We start from the raw sequence: 23,866 nt of genomic DNA on the forward strand, positions 1-23,866 counted from the left end.
GTTCACCAGGCAGGTCTCTTGTAGCAGAAAAGTTGGTCTTACCTGTGGTCCCGAGGCTCAAGTTTGCTCGCGGGGTGCTGCCCACGAGCTCTGTGGGGTGGCAGCAACCAGGAAGATCTGCGCTGCCGTTTCCGGGAGCTTCAGTGCACCAGGGTTCCAGATGGCGTTTGGTGTTTTCCTCTGGCATCCGAGATGTGTGTGCAGAGTGCAGTCTCTTCTGGTTTCCCAGGCATGTCTGCCTCTCTGAAGGTTTAGCTCTCCCTCCCACAGAATTTGGGTGCAGAGAACTGTTTATCTGGTCTGTTTCCTTCAGGTTCCGGTGGTGTCTCAGATGCAGCGGTCCTGCCGCTCCTGGGCCCTCCCCCACGGGAACCCAGAGGCCTTATACAGTTTCCTCTTGGGCCAGGGATGTGGGCAGGGGTGGGCAGTGTTGGTGGTCTCTTCCACTCTGCAGCCTCAGGAGTGCCCACCTGACCAGGCGGCGGGGTCTCTCTCCCACAGGGTCTGGGAGCAGAGAGCTACTGTGGGCTGGGATCTGCAGGTGTGGGACTCCCGGTAAACACAGGAGGTGCCCAGTCCTAGAGGAATTCTGCTTTTGTGTGTCCTGAGTTCACCAGGCAGGTCTCTTGCAGCAGAAAAGTTGGTTTTACCTGTGGTCCCGAGGCTCAAGTTCGCTCGTGGGGTGCTGCCCACGAGCTCTCTGCGGCGGCAGCAACCAGGAAGATCCAGACTAGTGATTATTTTGTCTGAATCATTCAACTGTCTGGGAGAAAACCATGGAGGAAGCTGAAATGGGACAGTATGATAAACTTCCTACATATCTGTAGAGGAAGAAGCAGCAGATTGCTGAAAGTGGACGTGGGCTATGAACCTACACATAGTCTCATTAAGTCATTAGGAACTTGGAGTAGGAAGATGTTAAATGTTAAGATACTTTGGTGTTAAAGAGACTTTGGTTAGGACTAGGAAAATGGCCCAGTGGATAAGATGCTTGCCTAGTAAACATGAAGTCTGAAATTTGAATATTCAGATCCCATACAAATGCCAGGCACGGAGGTTGTCTTAGGGTTTCTTTTTTTTTCTTCTTTTCAGTTACTACTGTACTTTATTGTTTTCAACCAAATCACCATGTTACAAAAATAGCAAGCTGCCATAATAAAAAATAAGGTTCCTCTATCCAGCACCAGATAGCATCATTTTACTTTCAAGCCTAGAAATTGCACACTTGTATATAAACCAACCGAAGATGAGGATTGAGAGTTCATCTTGGTGGATTTTTCCTTTGATGAATATGAAGTGTCCTTCCTTATCTTTTTTGATGACTTTTAATTGAAAATTGATTTTATTTGATATTAGAATGGCTACTCCAGCTTGCTTCTTCTGACCGTTTGCTTGGAAAGTTGTTTTCCAGCCTTTCACTCTGAGGTAGTGTCTGTCTTTGTCTCTGAGGTGTGTTTCCTGTAGGCAGCAGAATGCAGGGTCCTCATTGCATATCCAGTTTGTTAATCTATGTCTTTTTATTGGGGAGTTGAGGCCATTGATGTTGAGAGATATTAAGGAATAGTGATTATTGCTTCCTGTTATATTCATATTTGGATGTGAGGTTATGTTTGTGTGCTTTCATTCTCTTTGTTTTGTTGCCAAGACGATTAGTTTCTTGCTTCTTCTAGGGTATAGCTTGCCTCCTTATGTTGGGCTTTACTATTTATTATCCTTTGTAGTGCTGGATTTGTAGAAAGATATTGTGTAAATTTGGTTTTGTCATGGAATATCTTGGTTTCTCCATCTATGTTAATTGAGAGTTTTGCAGGATACAGTAACCTGGGCTGGCATTTGTGTTCTCTTAGGGTCTGTATGACATCAGTCCAGGATCTTCTGGCCTTCATAGTTTCTGGCGAAAAGTCTGGTGTGATTCTGATAGGTTTGCCTTTATATGTTACTTGACCTTTTTCCCTTACTGCTTTTAATATTCTTTCTTTATTTTGTGCATTTGGTGTTTTGACTATTATGTGACGGGAGGTGTTTCTTTTCTGGTCCAATCTATTTGGAGTTCTGTAGGCTTCTTGTATGCCTATGGGTATCTCTTCTTTTAGGTTAGGGAAGTTTTCTTCTATGATTTTGTTGAAGATATTTACTGGTCCTTTGAGCTGGGAGTCTTCACTCTCTTCTATACCTATTATCCTTAGGTTTGATCTTCTCATTAAGTCCTGGATTTCCTGTATGTTTTGGACCAGTAGCTTTTTCTGGTTTACATTATCTTTGACAGTTGAGTCAATGATTTCTATGGAATCTTCTGCTCCTGAGATTCTCTCTTCCATCTCTTGTATTCTGTTGGTGAAGCTTGTATCTACAGCTCCTTGTCTTTTCTTTTGATTTTCTATGTCCAGGGTTGTTTCCATGTGTTCTTTCTTGATTGCTTCTATTTCCGTTTTTAATTCCTTCAACTGTTTGATTGTGTTTTCCTGGAATTCTTTCAGGGATTTTTGTGTCTCCTCTCTATGGCTTTCTACTTGTTTATTTATGTTTTCCTGGAATTCTTTCAGGCATTTTTGCAATTCCTCTCTGTAGGCTTCTACTTGTTCTCTAAGGGAGTTCTCCACGTCTTTCTTGAAGTCCTCCAGCATCATGATCAAATACGATTTTGAAACTAGATCTTGCTTTTCTGGTGTGTTTGGATATTCCATGTTTATTTTGGTGGGAGAATTGGGCTCCGATGATGCCAAGTAGTCTTGGTTTCTGTTGCTTGGGTTCCTGCGCTTGCCTCTTGCCATCAGATTATCTCTAGTGTTACTTTGTTCTGCTATTTCTGACAGTGGCTAGACTGCCCTATAAGCCTGTGTGTCAGGAGTGCTGTAGACCTGTTTTCCTGTTTTCTTTCAGCCAGTTATGGGGACAGAGTGTTCTGCTTTCGGGCGTGTAGTTTTTCCTCTCTACAGGTCTTCAGCTGTTCCTGTGGGCCTGTGTCTTGAGTTCACCAGGCAGGTTTCTTGCAGGGGAAATTTGGGCCTACCTGTGGTTCCAAGGCTCAAGTTTGCTCGTGGGGTACTGCCTAAGTCCTCTCCGAGGCGGCAGCAAACGGGAAGATCTGCGCTGCTCTTTCCGGGAGCCTCCGTGCACCATGGTTCCAGATGGCGTTTGGTGTTTTCCTCTGGCGTCTGGATGTGCACAGAGTGCAGTCTCTTCTGGTTTCCCAGGCGTGTCTGCCTCTCTAAAGGTTCAGCTCTCCCTCCCACGGTATTTGGGTGCAGAGAACTGTTTATCCGGTCTGTTTCCTTCAGGTTCCGGCAGTGTCTCAGGTGCAGGGGTCCTGCCGCTCCTTGGCCCTCCTCTACGGGAACCCAGAGGCCTTATACAGTTGCCTCTTGGGCCAGGGATGTGGGCAGGGGTGGGCAGTGTTGGTGGTCTCCTCTGCTCTGCAGCCTCAGGAGTGCCCACCTGACCTGGCAGTGAGGTCTCTCTCTCACGGGGTTTGGGAGCAGAGAGCTGCTGCGGGCCGGGATCCGCTGTCTTAGGGTTTCTATTCCTGCAGAAAACGTCATGACCAAGAAGCAAGTTGGGGAGGAAAGGGTTTATTCAACTTACACTTCCACATTGCTGTTCATCACCAAAGGAAGTCAGGACTGGAACTCACACAGGGTAGGAATCTGGAGGCAGAAGCTGATGCAGAGGCCATGGAGGGCTGCTGCTTACTGGATTGATTCCCTTGATTTGCTCAGCTTGCTTTCTTATAGAACCCAGGACTGCCAGCCCAGGGATGGAACCACCCACAATGGGCCCTCCCACCCTTGATCATTAATTGAGAAAATGCCTTACAGGTGCATCTCATGGGGCATTTCCTTAAGGGAGGCTCCTTTCTCTGTGATAACTTCAGCTTGTGTCAAGTTGACACATAAAATCAGCCAGTATCTGTAATTCTGGGTTCCGAGAAAAGATTGTGTTTCAAAGAATAAGATAGATAGTGATAACAAAAGATTCATGGCAACAGCCTTGTTCAGGTTTCTGCGTGTACGCACACCTGCACACATGTGGACCCAAATACAAGTGTATATGTAAAAACACACACACACACACACACACACACACACACACACACACACTGCATAAATAAGAGACCTAGTTGTGGGAGCTGGAGAGATAGCTAAATTGAAAGTGCCTGCTGGGCAAATATGAGGCCATGAGTTTGATTCCCAGAACCCACATAAAAGTTGGGTGTCTAAGGGTTTCTATTGTGATAAACATCGTGCACCAAAACATTCTGGAGATGAAAGGGTTTGTTTTGTCTTACATTTCTAGGCAGTAGTTCATATGCACCATAGCACCACAGAAACCTGGAGGCAGGGACAGAAGCAGAGGCCACAGAGGGGTGCTGCTTACTGCTTTGCCCCTCAAAGCTTACTCAACTGGCTTTCTTATAGCACCCAGGACCAGCGCCCAGGAATGGCACTACCCACACTGAGTTTTGCCCTCCCACAGCAACCATCAGTCAGAAAAACAGACTATGTCTGTGCCTGTGGGGCAATCTGGTGGGGCACTTTCTCAACTGAGGTTCCCTCACTTGAAATGACTATGATTTGTGTCAGGTTGACATAAAATGAACTGTCACACTGGGTGTACAGGAGACTCCATGGGATTTTATGGACAGCTTAAAATACATAAATTTAAAAGAATCCAGAGAAATTATGCCTAGCAAAGTAACATGTTACATATATTTTATAATTTTCAAAGAGAGAAGAATGAATTATACCCCACCAACACCATTTGTTTATTGTGTATGTATGTGTACTCTATAGCTTGCATGTGGGGGGGATGCCACAGGACAACTTTCAGGAGTTGGATATATCCTTCTACCATGTGGCTCCTGGGAATCAAGCTCAGGTTGAAAACAACTGCACTTACCTGAGATATCTTTCCATCCGCTGTTAAGACATTTTTACAATGATAATTTACTATGTAAACTATAAATTAATGGAAGTTGCTGTGATATTTCTACACATGCATACATAGTAAGACAATTATATTATCTATTCTTTTATGCTATCTCTATTATTCTCCTTCAAGAACAGTAATGAACTCTTTCTACTTTCAAACACTCTCCCCTTTCCCCCTTGTATTTTTAAACTTTTATGAACAAAAATGAATTAGGTTTATTTTTCTGCATCTCAGTTCACTCAACATAATGTCCAATGAGCTACTCATCTTGTTGCAACTGGCAAGAGTCTTATTCTTCTGTGTGACTGAGTAATAGTTGTTGATGTTTGTTTTATTACTGTGTATGGTAATGTCAATACCGGTCCCCAAGGTCAGATGCTATGTGACATTACTCCTTTATTTAAAACTATTGGTTGAATAATGATGCTGACAGCCTATAGCTGGGCAGAAGAGAAGTAGGTGGGGTTTTGGTTCTTGGGCTTGGGGTCTGAGGAAGACCACAAGAGAAGAGAGAAAAGTTGGAGAGAAGAGAGATGCCTTGGGGTAAATGATCATTGAGAATTGGCCATGAGGGTTGGCCAGTTTGACTAAGAGTGGCCCAGATGGAATATGGCAAGTCATATTTCATGGTTATTGGCAGGGAAGTAGACATAGTAGCATAGAGGGTAGATACCTGCCCAGTGTTAGTGCTGATTAAGACTTATCATTAAATATAGAAGTTTCATGTCTTTTATCTGAGAACTGAATGATCAAAGGTGGGTAGAAACCCATGATCGAGATTAAGAAAATTACTACAACAAATAGTCCATTGTATGTACTTGTGCATGATATATATATGTATAGACACACACATAGCATGACACATGTATGGAGGCCAGGGGACAGCTATGTGGAGTTAGGCTTGTGCAGCAAGAGTTTTGATGACAGACTAAGTTATCTCACTGGTACTTAATAAGTATGTCTTTTATATGTTGAGTCTACTTCAGGCAGATGTTTACTCAAGAATGGCCAGATGCAATGAAAGCTTTGCCAGTAGTTAAGAATTCTCCTAACTGGTATCTGTGATTGAACTCCCTTGCTGTTTTCCATAGTAGCTGGACCTACTTACTTTCCCACCAACAGTATTTAAAGTTCCTTCACCCCACACTGATACCAGCTTTGATAAGTTTTAAATTTACTTTTGATAATAGACATTTTAAATGAAATAAGATGAAATTTTATCGTAGACTTGATTTGTACCTACAGGTGGATAAAATGCTAAGTCTTTGTATTTATTTATTATGCATGACAACATTTTCTTTTAAGAGATATCTTTTGACATCATTTAACATTTTATTTGGGTTACCTTTATTTTAAACCAAATTCTGACTGATAATCCTGTATCAGATTAATAGCAGGGAAATATGCTTCTCCTATTCTGTAATAGTCTCTTCTGAATTATTTTCTTTCGCTGTGCAGAAACTTTTAATTTGATATAATTTCATTGCCATTCTTGCTGATTTCCTATGTAACTTTTGTTTTGCTTGTTTACCTAATTTTTGCTTTTAAGATGTAATGAGTAACCATGGACCTTGTGAACTACACACTCAGCATGGGAATAAACACGCCTTTTATCAGTAACATCTTTAAAGAGAAAGATGTTCCATATGGCATAATTGCTCACTATACATGAAATCACAGTCTGCTAATAGGGATTGTAAACCTTTACACTGTACAGAAACTCAGATTTGTATTAGCAGATTGAGCCTCATAATACAACTTTAAAGTTGGTTCTTTCTATTATTGTCTCCTCATCTTTATGGAGTTAACTGAGCATAGAGAGGCCTCTCCTCACTTGTATGAGCCAGAAATGAAACCACAGGGCCTTTGGGGCTGTTTCCCCTTTTACTCATTATGCAGATTCTGTCTGCTTCAGCACTGATGTCTGTTCTCTACTGTGTCTCCTGAATTAATCTCAGAGGTCAGGATCAGCACCCCAATTCTAGCCTCTTGTACTCTTTGTAATAAAACCCTATAAAAAATAACGATCTATTAGTAGCCTAGTCTGCATATCAATGGACATAAAATTCAGAGTCAAGCACATTTAGTGTTTCAGCCCAGTGCCCCTGGGGACTCCTGATTATTCCAAATGAAAGCTTTGCCTGGCTCTGGAATTTTTTTGTATTGAACGTAAGATAGCATCTGTGAATCATTCTTCATTCAACAATGGCAAATTTTCTTACAAAACCTTTAGCCTTCAGGGAACTATCATGTTAAGCTTCATATCCTGCAGGGGCACCAGCATTTGTGAAAATATCTAAAGGCAAGGAAACTGTGGCTCATGAGTGACACAAATGAGCTGTCACCACTTAGTTACCATAGTTACAACAGGAAAAGCTAGGAGATGTACTCTCCCCTATAAACACCAAGACTAGCCTTGTGTAATTTAGGATCATTAGGGTAAATAATCTTCTACCTAACTGCAGGGCTTCCTCATGGCGGCTATGAGGTTAGATGTGTAACAAGGAGATAGATGAAGGAAGGGTGAACGATGTTGATGATGTCCTGCCAGTCAACCTTTACTCTTAGAACCTGCCACAATTATTCATTCCTTAAATTATTCATTCTTCCACTAACATGCTATTGAAATGAATAGCTACAAGTGATTTTTCAAGGATCTGCACATCAAACTAGGTATACTCAAATTAATAGAAGAAAAAGTAGGAAAGCATCTAGAACAGTTGGGCACTGGAGACAATTTCCTGAACAAAACACCAGTGGCTTATGCTGTAAGATCAAGAATCGACAAATAGGATCTCATAAAACTGCAAGGCTTCTGTAAGGCAAAGGACACTGTTAGGACAAAATGGCAACCAACAGATTGGGAAAAGATCTTTACCAATCCTACAACAGATAGAAGGATTATATCCAAAATATACAAAGAATTCAAGAAGTTAGACTGCAGGGAGACAAATAACCCTATTAAAAAATGGAGTTCAGAGCTAAACAAAGAATTCACAGCTGAGGAATGCCGAATGGCTGAGAAACACCTAAAGAAATGTTTGACATATTTAGTGATGATGGAAATGCAAATCAAAACAACCCTGAGATTTCACCTCACACCAGTGAGAAAGGCTAAGATCAAAAACTCAGGTGACAGCAAATGCTTGCGAGGATGTGGAGAAAGAGGAACACTCCTCCATTGTTGGTGGGATTGCAGACTGATACAATTCTCGAAATCAGTCTGGAGATTGCTCAGAAAATTGGATATTGAACGACCTGAGGACCCAGCTATACTTCTTTTAGGTATATGCCCAAAGGATGCCCCAACCTATAACAAGACACGTGCTCTACTATGTTCATAGCAGCCTTATTTATAATAGCCAGAAGCTGGAAAGAACCCAGATGCCCTTCAACAGAGGAATGGATACAGAAAATGTGGCACATTTAAACAATGGAATATTACTCAGCTATCCAAAACAATGACTTTATGAAATTCATAGGCAAATGGATGGTACTGGAAAATATCATCCTGAGTGATGTAACCCAATCACAGAAAAACACACATGGTATGTACTCATTGATAAGTGGCTATTAGCCCATATGCTTGAAGTGCCCTAGATGCACAGAATACATGAAACTCAAGAGGGATGACCAAAATGCGAATGCTTCACTCCTTCTTTAAAAGGGGAAGAAGAATACCCTTGGCAGGGAATAGGGAGGCAAAGTTTAGAACAGAGGCAGAAGGAACACCCATTCAGAGCCTGCTCCACATGTGGCCCATACATATACAGCCACCAAACTAGATTAGATGGATGAAGCAAAGAAGTGCAGGCCGACAGTAACTGGATGTAGATCTCTCCTGAGAGACACACCCAGAATACATCAAATACATAGGAGAATGCCAGCAGCAAACCACTGTTCTGAGAACGGGACCCCTGTTGAAGGAATCAGAGAAAGGACTGAAAGAGCTTGAAGGGGCTTGAGACTCCATATGAACAACAATGCCAACCAATCAGAGCTTCCAGGGACTAAGCCACTACCCAAAGACTATACATGGACTGACCCTGGGCTCCAACCTCATAGGTAGCAATGAATATCCTAGTAAGAGCACCAGTGGAAGGGGAAGCCCTTGGTCCTGCCAAGACTGAACCCCCAGTGAACGTGATTGTTGTGGAGAGGGCAGTAATGGGGGGAGGATAGGGAGGGGAACCCCATATAGAAGGGGAGTTGGAGGAGTTAGGGGGATGTTGGCCCTGAAACCGGGAAAGGGAATAACAATCAAAATGTAAATAAGAAATACTCAAATTAATAACGATTAAAAAAAAAAAAGAAAATGACACCTGAATCGTCATGAGGTATATATGATGGTTGACTTCTCCAATCTAGCCTTGTGACCATCAAGGGATTTAATCTGACCTGTGTTTTGGGGCTTGGATTTCTCTCCCATCTCCCCTGCTTTAGCGTATCTCGTTGTATTATTTACTTTGAGGATAGCTAATATTAGGTACTTTACTATTGTGAAAAACACCATGACCAAAAGCAACTTAAGAAAGCAAACTTATTTGATGTCTGGTTACAGAAGGATGAGGATGTATCATGGTGGGGAATCATGGCAATGAGCAGCAGAGATGACAGTAGAAGGAAGCTGTGGGCCTTCATTTTAATCACTGAAACAATGAACTGGAAGTTGGTCAAGGCTCTAAACCCTCAAAGTTTGAGCCTAGTGACATATTTCCTTTAGTAAGCCTCTATTCATTAAGAGTTGGATGACAACCCCAACCAGCCCAACCAGCTGGGGACCATGGGAGTTTTTGGGGAACACTTCTCATTGAAACCACAACAGTGGTGTAGCTGGTGATACACTCCAGACAGACATTTTTCCAAGACTGAGGTCACTGATACACTCCAGACAGATCTTCACCCTAAACTTAAGTCACTGTTATCATCTATCTATTCTGCAAATCCCTAAACCAGGTATGTTTCTCCTGTGCATTAAGGTCTGTGTGTCCCAGTTCTACTCTGGACCCACAGTAAGATGGTTCTTAAGAGATCAGTAGGATCATTTTCCCCCAATTTGTTCAACACATTTCTTTGACTTCCTTTGTCACTCAGAGTAAAAGTGGAATATTTATTCTCTTAATACTATTTTCTTTATGAGATTGATGGTTCCTAATTATACTGAGCACAAGGATGCACAATACTTTTAAAAATAAATTTAAAGTCCCTCATTCCTGTATCTTCCTCCTTTGCTCCCATTCTTCCAGGCACAGTGGCCTGCTTGCTGTGCCCTGAACATGCCAAGGACATGCCTGAGAGCCACCCCTTGAAGATCTCTAATCTACAATATCAGCCTGGTTCTTTCTCACCCCATTTTCCTTTCATGGTCTCCCATTGATATCATAATCTCTCCTCTTTCTGAGTATTTCCTCTATTGTGCTGATCACTATCTGACATGTTATTATATTTAGGTTTTTGCTTGCCCCTTTCTACTTCTAGCCACATAAAGATACATGCTTCAAGAGGGTGGGGAATCTTATTGTCTTAGCTCATTGATAAGTTTGAATCAAGAGAATCTGGCACCCCAAAGACACTACCACATACCTTACCCTGGCACATGTCCAATATTAACAACAGCCCCTGAAACATACAAACCTTAATTCAATTCATTGTCTTTGGTAAGAACTTTCCCACCAGCCAGTCAGGTCTGAAATCACTGCAGGGTCTAGTATGTATATCTGAATGAGTATGGATAGACAAACTAACATTAAAAACTCTCTTATAGAAATACTGTGGTAGTTTGAGTGAGAATGGTCCTCTCAGGCTCATATGTTTGAATGCTTGGTCTCAGTTGGTGGAACAGTTTGGGAAGGATTAAGAGGTGTGGCTTTTTGAAGGGGTGTGGCCTTGCTGGAGGAAGTGTGTCACTTGGGGGCTCTGAGAGAGGAATACTTTTTGAGGTTTCAAAACCCCATTCATTCTATATTTGGCTCTCACTCTGCCTTGTGTTATCATCTCAAAGTGTAAGCTCCCAACTACTTCTCCAGGACATGTCTGCCTTCCTGCTGCCATATTTCCCACCATGATGGTTATGTCTCAGAGCATCCTGTTTCAGCTCCCATGGATGACTAGACATGTTTTGGATTCAAGATACGGCTTTCTTATACAAGGTGTGGAAGTGATTTTGTACATTCACCCACTAAAGAACTGATCTCCTTATACCACTACCACAGTGCTTACATAGAGGAGGATGCCCTCTTCAGAACAGCACACTTAGCTAATAGTGATGCTCTTCATGAAAAGACTTTGTTGACATGTTTGACGCTTGTAGTGAACCTCAGTCTGGAAATCACTGTAGACACAAATTCATGAGGTACCATTTCCTGTTGGGTTTGACTAGCATGTTTGGTTGACTTTACGAAATCTTTCAGCCATTGTATTTAAAGAAATATTGGGGGAATAAAAAGATACTGTAACAGTCTAAATCATGCAGCTAGACAGGGGAAGCTATGTTAGTTATGGCAGGACTGAGAGAGCCATCCTTATTGCTGATTGCAAGCTGGATAGCCAGTCAACTCCAGTCATTCTAGCCATGAATATTTCAACAATTTCACCATTCATCTGTAACATTCCTTGTGAAAAGCTGGAGAGATATTTTTCCCTTTTACATGTGTAGATAAGAAGACAGTTAAATTTCTTTAAAATAAATATTTAAGAAATCTTCCTCTTGGAACAAACAAAAACAAACAAACAACAATAAAACGAAACCCAGAAACCTAACCCCCACCAATGAGCACACATTTGAACATTCTCATGACTGAATAGAAGAAAGCATTAGTGTTTTTATACCCACAACAAAACATGGACCTGCAGAACTTTTCAAGCACTCCTCCAGCAGCTTCATGCGCATCTTCTGCAGCTCGGGGCTGTCCCATTCATCTTCCTCAACTCCCCAGTACAGATCTATGACCTGCGGAAAAATGGATGAAGCAGTGTTAATTCCCCTGCAAGGAAATTAAATTTACCTGTGGACTTTAGTCTTGCTCACAATGTCAAGTTAATGGCACTGTCCACTTTTCTCTCTGTAGCATGGGTTTCCTTGGTGGATGGGTACTGGGGGGGTGCGGTGAGCACTGATTTTCAAGTTCTATCTAAAGAGACATGTCTTTACTCCATGATGGTTTGGGAATGAGCACTGAATTTTTTATTTTGTTTCTGATATAGGAATCACACAAGCCTGGAGAAAAGGAAATGTTAAATGTCAAAGGTTTTGTAGTGTAGCATTTAATTACATTACACTAGCAAAAATGATTGTATCTGGGATAAGTTTACCACATTGCTTTTGAAAAAAATCACACTGTAAGTTATTATGTACTGTGAATACTGATATAAGAAGAGAGCCAGATCTGTCACTAAATACCCATGTTTCTTTAGAAAAGAAAAAAAGAACCCCCCCCTTTCCTGTTAATACCACACTTTATTCCAGAGGATAGATATTTTGACTACATCTGTTTTATCTGGGAACAATTTGGCTTTCATCAATACATATCTGAAGAACCTTGTTGGAAAACAGAAAGGTATGCTGTACTGAGAGAGGAAGATAATGGGGGCCTCTATGTCCTGACTTCAAACACTCCTTGGGAAGGTTCTGTTAGTCTGAAACAACTTTCAGAAGTCAGTTCATCAGCAGGGGGATCCTGTTCCCTTTACTCAGCACTATCTGCATAAAGCAACTGTTTCTGCCTGAGGCTTTGAAGGTTTTTGCTTTTCCTTCCCTTCTGCTCTCCCCACATCAGGGAAAAGAAACTTCCTGCCTCTCTTACAGGCCCTGACATGGGCTTGGGTGAGGGGTAAACAGAAGGGGAGTCCTCTGTGATACAAGCAGATTCCAGAGATTTTGTGTGCTCCCTGGTTTTTGGCTGTGGTTCCCACATTAGTTGTGTTTCTAGTAGACATCTGACATCATGAATTTGAGGTTTTAAGTTAAAGACAGTATTTCTCTAATAAATATTTCCATGAGGAAAGGGCAGGGGAGTGACCTGGTTCACTGGTGAAGAGTGCTTGCTGTTCAGTTGTGAGGAACACAGAATTAGGATCCCAGTGTCCATGCTGGTGGACTGCAGTATCTATAACTGCATTTCCAAAGCCCACACAGACAATAAATCTCCTAAAACTACTTCCACAGAGTCCATTCCAGGACTTCCAGCCTATCTGAAAACTCTCCCATTGATTTGAGGAACACTATTTAAACTACATTGTAAGGTTTAACCACACATTAGTAAGGAGGGAAGTGATAGTTGGCAAGGACATAATAATTCTACTGATTAATTGGAGAATCACTAGCTGGAATGATTTAAAATTAATGATGAACAAATGAAAATGCAATATTCAGTTTCTCAAGGGCTCCCTGGTTCTGTAACTGCTGACTCGTAGGCTGGACAGTGGAGAAACAGCATATGCTTGTCACTGAGTTCCAAAGAACAGAGCTGTGTGCTTTTGAGTTTCAGGAGGGCACAGAAGTCATCTATGAAGAAAATCCAACAGAAAGGGCAGTAAAGTTAGTAATTTGGTAAGTAATTTGAACTGTGCGACTTAGAAAAGTTCCCCCTTTTTAGACATTTTGATTTCTGTTGCCAAAAATCCAGTATGTATGTCTGTATGTCTGTATATATATATATATATATTATATATATATATTATATATATGTGTGTGTGTGTGTGTGTGTTAAAACAGGATATTTCAACAAATGTATTTCTTTTTAAAATTTATTTATTTGATTATTTTGAGTGTATGAGCATTCTGCCTGCTTATACGTTTGTGCACCACATGCATGTCTAGTGCCCACAGAAAGGTCAGAAGAGGGTGCTGAACTCCCTGGGATTGGAGTTAGTAGATACTTGTTAGCTGCCAATGTGGGTGTGGAAATTGAATGTGGGTCCTCTGCAAGAACAACAAGTGCTCTTAATTCTTGAGCCAACTCTTTAGCCTCGAAAACAGGACATTTCCATCCGTCAGTCAATAAAGCATCAAACACACTCAAATCCATTGCTGTGTGAATGCACTCTTGTTTGTGTACTGTACAACAGAACAGTTGCACATAGACTTGGTCTTTCTCTTCTTAACTGACACTGGCTGGATGTGAAACCATGCTCTATGGGACAACATTACAGTGAATGACAGACCACATAAGGATGTATATGCCATAAAATAACTAGCAAGAAAACCCTTGAAAATGGTGACAAATGAGAAAGGGCAGCATTTGTTAATGGCACATAGGTCAAGAAGGAAATCACAAGTGAAATAAAGATTTAGGCAAATGAAAAAGAAGATATAGCATGTCAAAGTTATGGGAGGAAGTCAGAGTAGCATCAAGACAAGAGCATTGTAGTTAAAAGGAACTACATTAAAAAATTTAAAATAAAAAACTAGGGAAGCATCTGGAACACATGGGCACTGGAAAAAATTTCCTGAACAAAACACCAATGGCTTATGCTCTAAGATCAAGAATCGACAAATGGGATCTCATAAAACTGCAAAGCTTCTGTAAGGCAAAGGACACTGTGGTTAGGACAAAACGGCAACCAACAGATTGGGAAAAGATCTTTACCAATCCTACAACAGATAGAGGCCTTATATCCAAAATATACAAAGAACTCAAGAAGTTAGACCGCAGGGAAACAAATAACCCTATTAAAAATGGGGTTCAGAGCTAAACAAAGAATTCAGAGCTGAGGAATGCCGAATGGCTGAGAAACACCTAAAGAAATGTTCAGCATCTTTAGTCATAAGGGAAATGCAAATCAAAACAACCCTGAGATTTCACCTCACACCAGTGAGAATGGCTAAGATCAAAAACTCAGGTGACAGCAGATGCTGGCGAGGATGCGGAGAAAGAGGAACACTCCTCCATTGTTGGTGGGATTGCAGACTGGTAAAACCATTCTGGAAATCAGTCTGGAGGTTCCTCAGAAAATTGGACATTGAACTGCCTGAGGATCCAGCTATACCTCTCTTGGGCATATACCCAAAAGATGCCTCAACATATAAAAGAGACACGTGCTCCACTATGTTCATCGCAGCCTTATTTATAATAGCCAGAAACTGGAAAGAACCCAGATGCCCTTCAACAGAGGAATGGATACAGAAAATGTGGTACATCTACACAATGGAATACTACTCAGCTATCAAAAACAACGAGTTTATGAAATTCGTAGGCAAATGGTTGGAACTGGAAAATATCATCCTGAGTGAGCTAACCCACTCACAGAAAGACATACATGGTATGCACTCATTGATAAGTGGCTATTAGCCCAAATGCTTGAATTACCCTAGATCCCTAGAACAAACGAAACTCAAGACGGATGATCAAAATGTGAATGCTTCACTCCTTCTTTAAATGAGGAAAAAGAATACCCTTGGCAGGGAAGGGAGAGGCAAAGATTAAAACAGAGACTGTAGGAACACCCATTCAGAGCCTGCCCCACATGTGGCCCATACATATACAGCCACCCAATTAGACAAGATGGATGAAGCAAAGAAGTGCAGACTGACAGGAGCCGGATGTAGATCGCTCCTGAGAGACACAGCCAGAATACAGCAAATACAGAGGCGATTGCCAGCAGCAAACCACTGAACTGAGAATAGGACCCCCGTTGAAGGAATCAGAGAAAGAACTGGAAGAGCTTGAAGGGGCTCGAGACCCCATATGTACAACAATGCCAAGCAACCATAGCTTCCAGGGACTAAGCCACTACCTAAAGACTATACATGGACTGACCCTGGACTCTGACCTCATAGGTAGCAATGAATATCCTAGTAAGAGCACCAGTGGAAGGGGAAGCCCTGGGTCCTGGCTAAGACTGAACCCCCAGTGAACTAGACTGTTGGGGGGAGGGCGGCAATGGGGGGAGGGTTGGGAGGGGAACACCCATAAGGAAGGGGGGAGAGGGGGATGTTTGCCCGGAAACCGGGAAAGGGAATAACACTCGAAATGTATATAAGAAATACTCAAGTTAATAAAAAAAATTTAAAATCGGGGTTGGGGATTTAGCTCAGTGGTAGAGAGCTTGCCTGGTTCGGTCCCCAGCTCCGAAAAATAGAAAAAAGAAAAAAAATTAAAATCACTGACTGAAAAAAAAAAAAAAAGGAAGAGCAACCAAGAACAGTGTAACCAATCAAAAAGCGAGAAGTAGCAGCTCATCGTGGAAATGTATAAGCTAGAAAAAGGTAGGAACTGACAAAACAAAGCTTCATTGAAAAGGTTAACAAAATGACATTTTAGAGACAATTAAAATGATGTTAAAGGAAAGAGTCAATTATTACCTGCTCTAGAGGAATAGTGAGCACTAAGGAATATACCAGAAACATCTGACTGTGTGCCACTAAGTTAACTGAGGTGACTGGAAATTTGCCAACAAGACACAAATTAGCAGAGCTGACTCAAGACAAAACACACAATCTATAGGCATCTTTAAGAAGAGATCAGACGGCCATTCAGAGCCTGCCCCACATGTAGCCACCAAAACTAGATAAGATTGATGAAGCTAAAAAGTGCATGCTGAAAGGGACAGGATATAGATCTCTCCTGAGAGACACATCCAGATCATGTCCAATAAGGAGGTCAATGCTAGCAGCAAATCACTGAACTGAGAACAGGACCCTGTTTAGGGGAATTAGAAGAAGGACTGAAAGAGCTGAAGGGGCTTGCAACCCTATAAGAACAACAATGCCAACCAAGCAGAGCTTTCATGAATAAACCAGGACTGACCCAGGGCTTCAACTGCATATGTAGCAGAGAATAGCCTTGTTGGGGCATCAGTGGAAGGGGAAGCCCTTGGTCCTGCCAAGGTTGGACCCCCAGTGCAGGGGAATGCTGGTAAAGGAGGTGGATGGGGGGAACACCCGTATGGGGGAGGGGGTGGGGATGTGAACTTATGGACAGGAAACTGGGAAAGGGAATACCATTTGAAATGTAAGTAAAGAAATACATCTAATAAAAAATTAAAAAAGAGGAGATCGCACAGTAAATGACACATTAAATATTGCTGGAAGAGAAGGCACAGCACCAGATGGACGTGTTGGCAATGTCTGTCAAAGACTTAAAGAAGAATTAATATCAGTTCTTTATAAACACTTCCAAAAACTTGAAGGAGAAAGGACCCTCTCCTAAGCACAGTATGAATTAGGTACAAAAACTATACAAAAAATTCCCCAGGAAGTTATGTATTGATATAATTTTTATGACTATAAGGCAAGAATCCTCAATGAAATATTAGTCCAATCTAGTTGTATAGAAATATAGAAATAGGATTAAACAAGACAATCAAGTAAAATTTGCTTGGAATTCAAGGTTGGTTAAAATGTTAGACAAACTGGCTAATATAATATGTTGTAGTAATAGAAAATAGGACAACATTTACATGATCATCTCAACAGACAGAGAAAGAACTGACAGAATTGAGCGCCATTTCATGATAAAAGTACCTAAAATGTAGAAACAGAAACAGACATTCTCTTAACCAGATGAAACACACATCTACTCAACACTGTACTGGAGATTCAACTAGGATCGTTAGAAAAGAAATAAGTACATATATAAGGCATATTTTTGTATAATAAAATACTGAGGAATCTGCTAAAATGTGAGTGTGGGTGTGCCATGGTATTTGTGTGGAGAATCAGTGGCAAATTTGTGGAGTCCTTTCTCTCCTGCCACCTCCATGTGGGCTCCAGAGATCAAATGCAGGTTGCTAAGCTTGCCCAGCAAGAGCCTCAACATGCTGAGCCCTCTTGCTGACCACTTAATTATTGTTACAGGTACTGGCAATCACATACTGTATATATGACCCGAAAGTAGAAGCAAAGCTACTTAGGGGGTAGAAAGCACTGATGGGGGAGGGCTGGAGGAGAAAGGGAGGATGGGAGCATATGGCAGAGAATGTTCAAACAGATCAGGGTAATAATCTTAGGAAACTCAATGCTATGTACAGTAAATACATGCCAGTGAAACCAAGAAGAGGCAGCAAGGATGTGGAAATAACAACACACAGAAGGAAGTTGTAAGTCAAACATCGAGAGCACGTGGAGAATGTCGTTGACTCCATAATAATAGAAAAATAACACTTAAGTATGGGAAGAGTACCTGAGTAGTTTCTTTTCCAAAGAGTACATACACATTTTCATAGTCATAAAAAGATACTCTGTATTATTTATTATTATTATTCACATCACAAGTCAAAGCAAGGTCAGATCATAATTATGTATACACCCAGGTGTCTGTAATGAAAAAGGTTGAAGGTGAGGAGAGACCAGACCCTCTATGCATTCTAGATGGCTCAAACACTGGGAAGGGTCTAGCAGTTACTGAAGTGCTCAAACAGGGTTAACACATGACCCAGCAATAGTACCCAGAGAAACAAGCCCAAGAATAATGACCACATGTTTCCACGAAAACTTATGCTTGGATGCTAGTAGGGACCTTTAGTATTCCTAGCAGCTGGGGACAACCAGCATTCCACCAGGTGATCAGTAGGCAACACGTGAGGTAATGAGATATGATTACAGGCTACAATGCAGGTGAAGTTTGCAAGTCTTAACTAAAAGAGGCCAGTTGCAAAGAGCTACAGATTATACAGTTCTGCTTAAGTGAGCAGTCTGCACATAATGATAGAACATGAAGTAGTGTGGTTCCTTAGTGCAAGTCGGGAGGGGGAAGAGGTGGGTTTCTGTTACGAGCACAGGGTTTCTTTTGGGTTGAAAAAATGTTCTAAATTTGATTTTTCTAATTACCATATACCTGTGAATATACAAGACACCCCAATTGAGTCATACAGCTTAAGACTGAATCTCAATGAAGCTGGATTCTTTGTACATCTATTCATATTGTGATTTTATAATGTTTTTATATTCCCTGACCATAGAGTACATGGGTACAAGAATAATGGATGTTTATTTACACCAAGTACTGGAATAGTAAAGGCAACCATCAGGATCTAAGTAAGTAGGTACAGACTAAATGACCGCAATAAAAATTTCAAACAGGGTTCTTTTCATTCATCTAGTGCATTGTGGAAGGCAGAGCATCCCATGACTTACCTGCCACATTGTCTTTTGTCAATCATCCTTTTGTCTTTTGTGTTTGCATCAATCATCCTTACGCTTTGGTTACTGTTAGCCTCTTGTTGGTGACTGGTACCCTCTTCCAGCCCTTCTTCATAAACTGTCCTTTTCTCTTCTTTTCTTTTCTTTTCTTTTCTTTTCTTTTCTTTCCTTTTTCTTCCTTTTTTTTAAACACTTCAGTAGCTTTGTTTAAATATTCTCCTGCCCCCAATTTTTCTCCATTAAACTGCTCTTTCTGTATGTCTTTATGGGAATTAAGTGATGAGAAAGGATAAAATCAAGCAACCTCAAAGACGGGGACAGAGTAAATACATGAAGCATTGAACTTATGCAATGCAAAACTCCATTTTGGGCAAATAGATGTGCCATCTATCTACATGATCAATAACTGGTAAAAAACAGCTTGGAACGAAAGTGCTCAACAAGACAAGATTTATTACACACTTAAAAAAAATTAAGTTTAACTTTGAGAGTGATGCCTGGGCAGAGCATCTCCCATGATGCTCTTTGCTGTGTGTTGGACTACAATCCTGTCAACAGCACATTTTCTGTGCCTTTATTTATTGTGCCATTTAAGGAGAAAGCTTAGAGAAGCAATCTGACTTTTATCTTTTTTTAAAAACCTAAAACCATCTCATTTTTTTTAAGTTCTTAGGGATGCTGATTTATCCTGCTAATTATAATGTGCTCAATTGATCTGAAAGCAAAATAATCAACCAAGAAAGCCCTAATAAATCCTCCCCAGCAATAAGACGGAATTTGTTTTTCCGTCCGTTTTTGTTTGCCAACCTCACAAGACTATCAAGCAACATGTAAGAAATAGTTACTAACCTAACATTTCAGCTTCTATCTATCTTCCAGAAAATTTGAATTTGAATTGATAATGCTCTAGTACTATCTCTTATTTGAAAAAAGCCTTTGGGTGTGGGAGGAAGATTGTGGGAGGGGGTGACTGGGAAGGAGGCAGTGAGCAGGATACAATGTGAATAAGAAAAAAAAAAAGACTAAAAACAAAACCAAAACAAAAAGAAATCACAGGTGGCTGGGGATTTAGGCTTAATGGCAGAGTGACTACTGCCTCCAGCACACAAAGTCTTGCATTTAATACCTAGCTCCACAGAAGTGAAAAGTAATAAAATAGTTTTTTAAAAGGAAAAGAAAAAAAATAAAAAGAAAAGAAGACCTTTGAGGAAATGTTGACCAAAATGTTTCCTTGATAAAACTCTCCACATTATAGAACCTTATCTGGATATAAAACACCAAAGTCAGAAAGTCTATGTCTGATATAATTTGTGTATGGTGTTAAATGTGCATGTGAGTGTGGATGTGTGGGCGTGCATGCCTGTGCATGGCTGGAGACCAGTGGAGGAATTTCCTTGGCTTATTCCCTTGAGACAAGGTCACACCGAACTTGGAGGCTGGGTGGGGGGAGGAGGGGCTGAAGGCTGGCAGCTGGTAAGCCTTCTTTATTTTCCTGTCTCTGCCTATTACCAGCACAGAAATTACAGGTATGCTTGTAACTACACTCAGCATTTTGTTTGGGTGCTGGGGTCTCAACTCAGGTCTTAATCCTTTGACTTACCCACTGAGCCATTGTTCCCATCCCTACATTATACATACATTATTTACACATTCATTTATTTATTTAAACAAATCCTATACTGAATCGAGAGCTGTTAGTTATTGTAGTGGCTCTTTATTGCTTAAGGCACTTTCTCCTTAGGAATGATGTCCTTTCACCCTTAAAAATAATCTTATCACATTTTAGTTAGTTTGGGTTAAAAAATGGATTTCTCTAGCTTTCATTATCGCCATCCCCCCACCCCGCCCAACTTTTAGGGATATCATTTTAAGAACTCCAATATCTCAGGAAATAATTACAGAATTTGGCAAATGAGAGCACATGAAATTAAAAAAACCTTCTGCCTAGCAGAGGAAACAAACGGCAGCGTGAACAGACATTGCAGAGAATAGGAGAAAACTGTTGCCAACTGTACATCAGATGGGGGATAATGCTTGAATCTATAAAGTTCTGGAAAACTATAGATCATCCTACCAATGAGTGAGTAAATGAAGCAGATTTTTCTCAAAAGCAGAGATGCAAATGATCAATAACAATGCCTGTTATCAAAGAAACCAGTGACAAATGCAAGTGAGGGTGTGAGCAAAGGGGACCATGTGGGCATTGTCTCTGGGAATTAAATTTTTTGTCACCAGCCTGGAAATCAGTATGGTGGTTCCTCAGACACTGAAAACAGAATTAGAGCAAGATCCAGTCATAGGAATCTAACAGAAGCTTGGTGGGCGCATCGTCCCAAAATAAGAAAGATGGAATTTATATCCTAGGCTCATAGCGAGGATTAAGCAAATCAATAGTAAACTCTACATAAATTTCAAGTTCTCCAAATTTGCCCATGAGAATGTTTCTTTTTCCTTCAACTTTTTTCCCTCCAGCAGATCATCTTCCTCTACCCGTTTTTTTAAAAAGAATTCAGCTTAAGTAGGCCTTTCTGAAAATGCTGGACAATAAGAACACTGACCACTTCCCCTCCTGCCCCCACCCCGTGCCTCCATGATGCATGCCAACAGCACCTGCATCTCCTTGGCAGTAAGCGTCACATGGGTCAGTGCCAGCTCATGACTACATACTTTGTGAGACTCAGCAACCTTGGGTCAGAGACTGTTCAACACTGGCACTGCTAGTCTCATACCTCTTCCTGAGGCAGTGTGCTATCACTAAATGTCTCAGTTACTTGTTTTGTTGCTGTGACAAAAAACAAGAACAAGAACAAAAACAAAACAAAACAGCCCCCCCCCCCCCAAATCATGGTCGAAATGTCATGGCAGCAGGAGCTTCTGAGACAGCTGTTCACAATGACGTAGTCAGCAAATAGAGAGATGAATACTGGTGCTCAGTAGGCTTCCTCCTTTTTATTTGGTCCAGGACTGCAGCCTAGAGGATGGGTCCACCCACAGTGAAGGGGGATCTTCTCATGTTAATTTACCTACTTTAGATTATTCTTCACAGACATGTCCAAACATTTGTCTCCCAAAGAATTTTAGCTTCTTTCAGTTTATTAATTTGAACAATATTGATCATCATAGTAGCTATCTGAAAGCTATGTGGACAGGGCTCTGAGGTTCCCAAACAAGCCTGATTCATAAGATCAAGAGTAGACATCAGCAAGGACGTGATACACAAATACATGTGATTGACCTTAAAGGACAGCTACATAGCTTCTACTCCAAAGAGGGTTGGAGGAACTTTTTAGTACACATGAAAGTGATGCAAAGACAAGAACTGTGCTGTATCCTGCTTGTGCATAGACACTAAGATTATGACATAAACTTCTGTAGTCAGAAGGACTTAAGGACCAGATAGAGGAAATGCTTTACTCTATAGGTAAGTGAATAAGTTAACTACATCTCAGTGGTCTCTACCTAATTATGGACAAAGCAAATCTTTCATACAAGTTATCTTTTTAGTTTTTGAACATTTGTTAAACTGTCTCCCCCTCCCTCCTGAGAAAACAGGAAAAGTAATAATGGAAAACTTAAGTACTGTGAGTTTAGGATTTACAGAAGGCTTTTTGTTGAGTGTATTCAACCGAGACACTTAAATGTCACCTGAAAATTGAGGACTGTTTCTCATTCTGCTTACCAAAGGACAAATTCTCTTGGGTGGTTTCCACTGCTGGGGGGTAATTGAGACAGTCACAGTTAGCAGAAATTAAGGCTTAGTAGAGAATAATGCTCTACTAAATCCCGAATCTCCCCCAATGCTTCCACTCTACATTTAGGAGAAATATTAAGAAGATCAACCCTGAGCACAAGCTAAAATGAGGAATAATATTGTGTAAGAAGTCAGGTTTGGTTATTCAGAGGAGCCACTGCATGCTGTGAAAATTGTGATTAAATCAAAACAATGAAGGTCATGTCCACACTCTCCTTCTCCCTTGCCTGCTGTCATCCTTATTTATTTTCACTCTCATAATCTGGCTCTCACAGGGATGGGAGATGGATGATGTAACATGCTTATACTCCCAGGGAGTATCAGCTTGGGAAAGCCTGCCTAGGCTCTGATGGGCAGCACTGAAATGCGAAGTGACTAAACAAATTAGACCTCTGGCCTGAGTGAAGTGATGCGATCCAATGAAGAGCTGTTCATTTCCCGGTAGACAGAGGCATCCATTAGATAAATAGAGAAGAGAGAAAGGTGATTAGTTGACAAGGTGCAGGCGAGACCAAGGGTACCATAACAGAGTGTGTCAGTTACAAAGCCTACAAGGTATGTTGGTAACTTAGGGGACAAAAAAAAATCTTGGGATGCCCGAGCAGGCAGAAATGAAGAACACATGGAGAAACAATGTGGGAACCCATGTTCTTGCAACCAAAATAAAAATATAATATATAATAAAATAGGTTAGTGGAACATACATGAAATGAAAGAACAAAGGGGAGGGGGATATTAGGAGCTGCTAAGTTTTGAGTGATCAGGAGATCAGGGATCAGAGGGTGAGGGAAATGAGAGGGGGGTAGATACACAACATTAAGGATGTATGAAGAAGTCTTGTGAAACTCAGTGAGTCTCTAAGCCAATTAAAGCATAATAAAAGAAGAAGTTTGAGCAGGGATATCTGGCACGCGCAAACAACGCTGCTTGCTTCCAGAAGACATGGGTTATTATATGAAGATGTCACCCCAAACAAGACAGGTTTCTGCTCTGGATCTGTACTGCTCCCCATGACTAGATTTGGCCCCATTGCTAAGGAAACCACCCACTGTTGTTGTAGAGTGTAGAGAATCAACTTTTGGATGGACCAGGGAACTCTTCCTGCT

At 41.1% G+C, this 23,866-nt stretch overlaps 1 protein-coding gene across 3 annotated transcripts in view; it reads right to left on the reverse strand.

Annotated features, from left to right (window-relative positions):
• Nwd2 (NACHT and WD repeat domain containing 2) overlaps window positions 1-23,866 on the reverse strand; it is a 191,340-nt gene that overhangs the window by 67,544 nt on the left and 99,930 nt on the right. For 2 of the 3 annotated variants that reach the window (XM_039092752.2, XM_063273828.1), the window contains exon 3: window positions 11,762-11,878. In XM_039092752.2, coding sequence (XP_038948680.1) covers window positions 11,762-11,878 — 117 coding nt within the window. The remainder of the gene's footprint in view (window positions 1-11,761; window positions 11,879-23,866) is intronic. The other variant, XM_039092753.2, reaches the window with a different exon arrangement.

This window comes from Rattus norvegicus, chromosome 14, assembly GCF_036323735.1.
Source record: "Rattus norvegicus strain BN/NHsdMcwi chromosome 14, GRCr8, whole genome shotgun sequence".
Taxonomy (NCBI): Eukaryota; Metazoa; Chordata; class Mammalia; order Rodentia; family Muridae; genus Rattus; species Rattus norvegicus.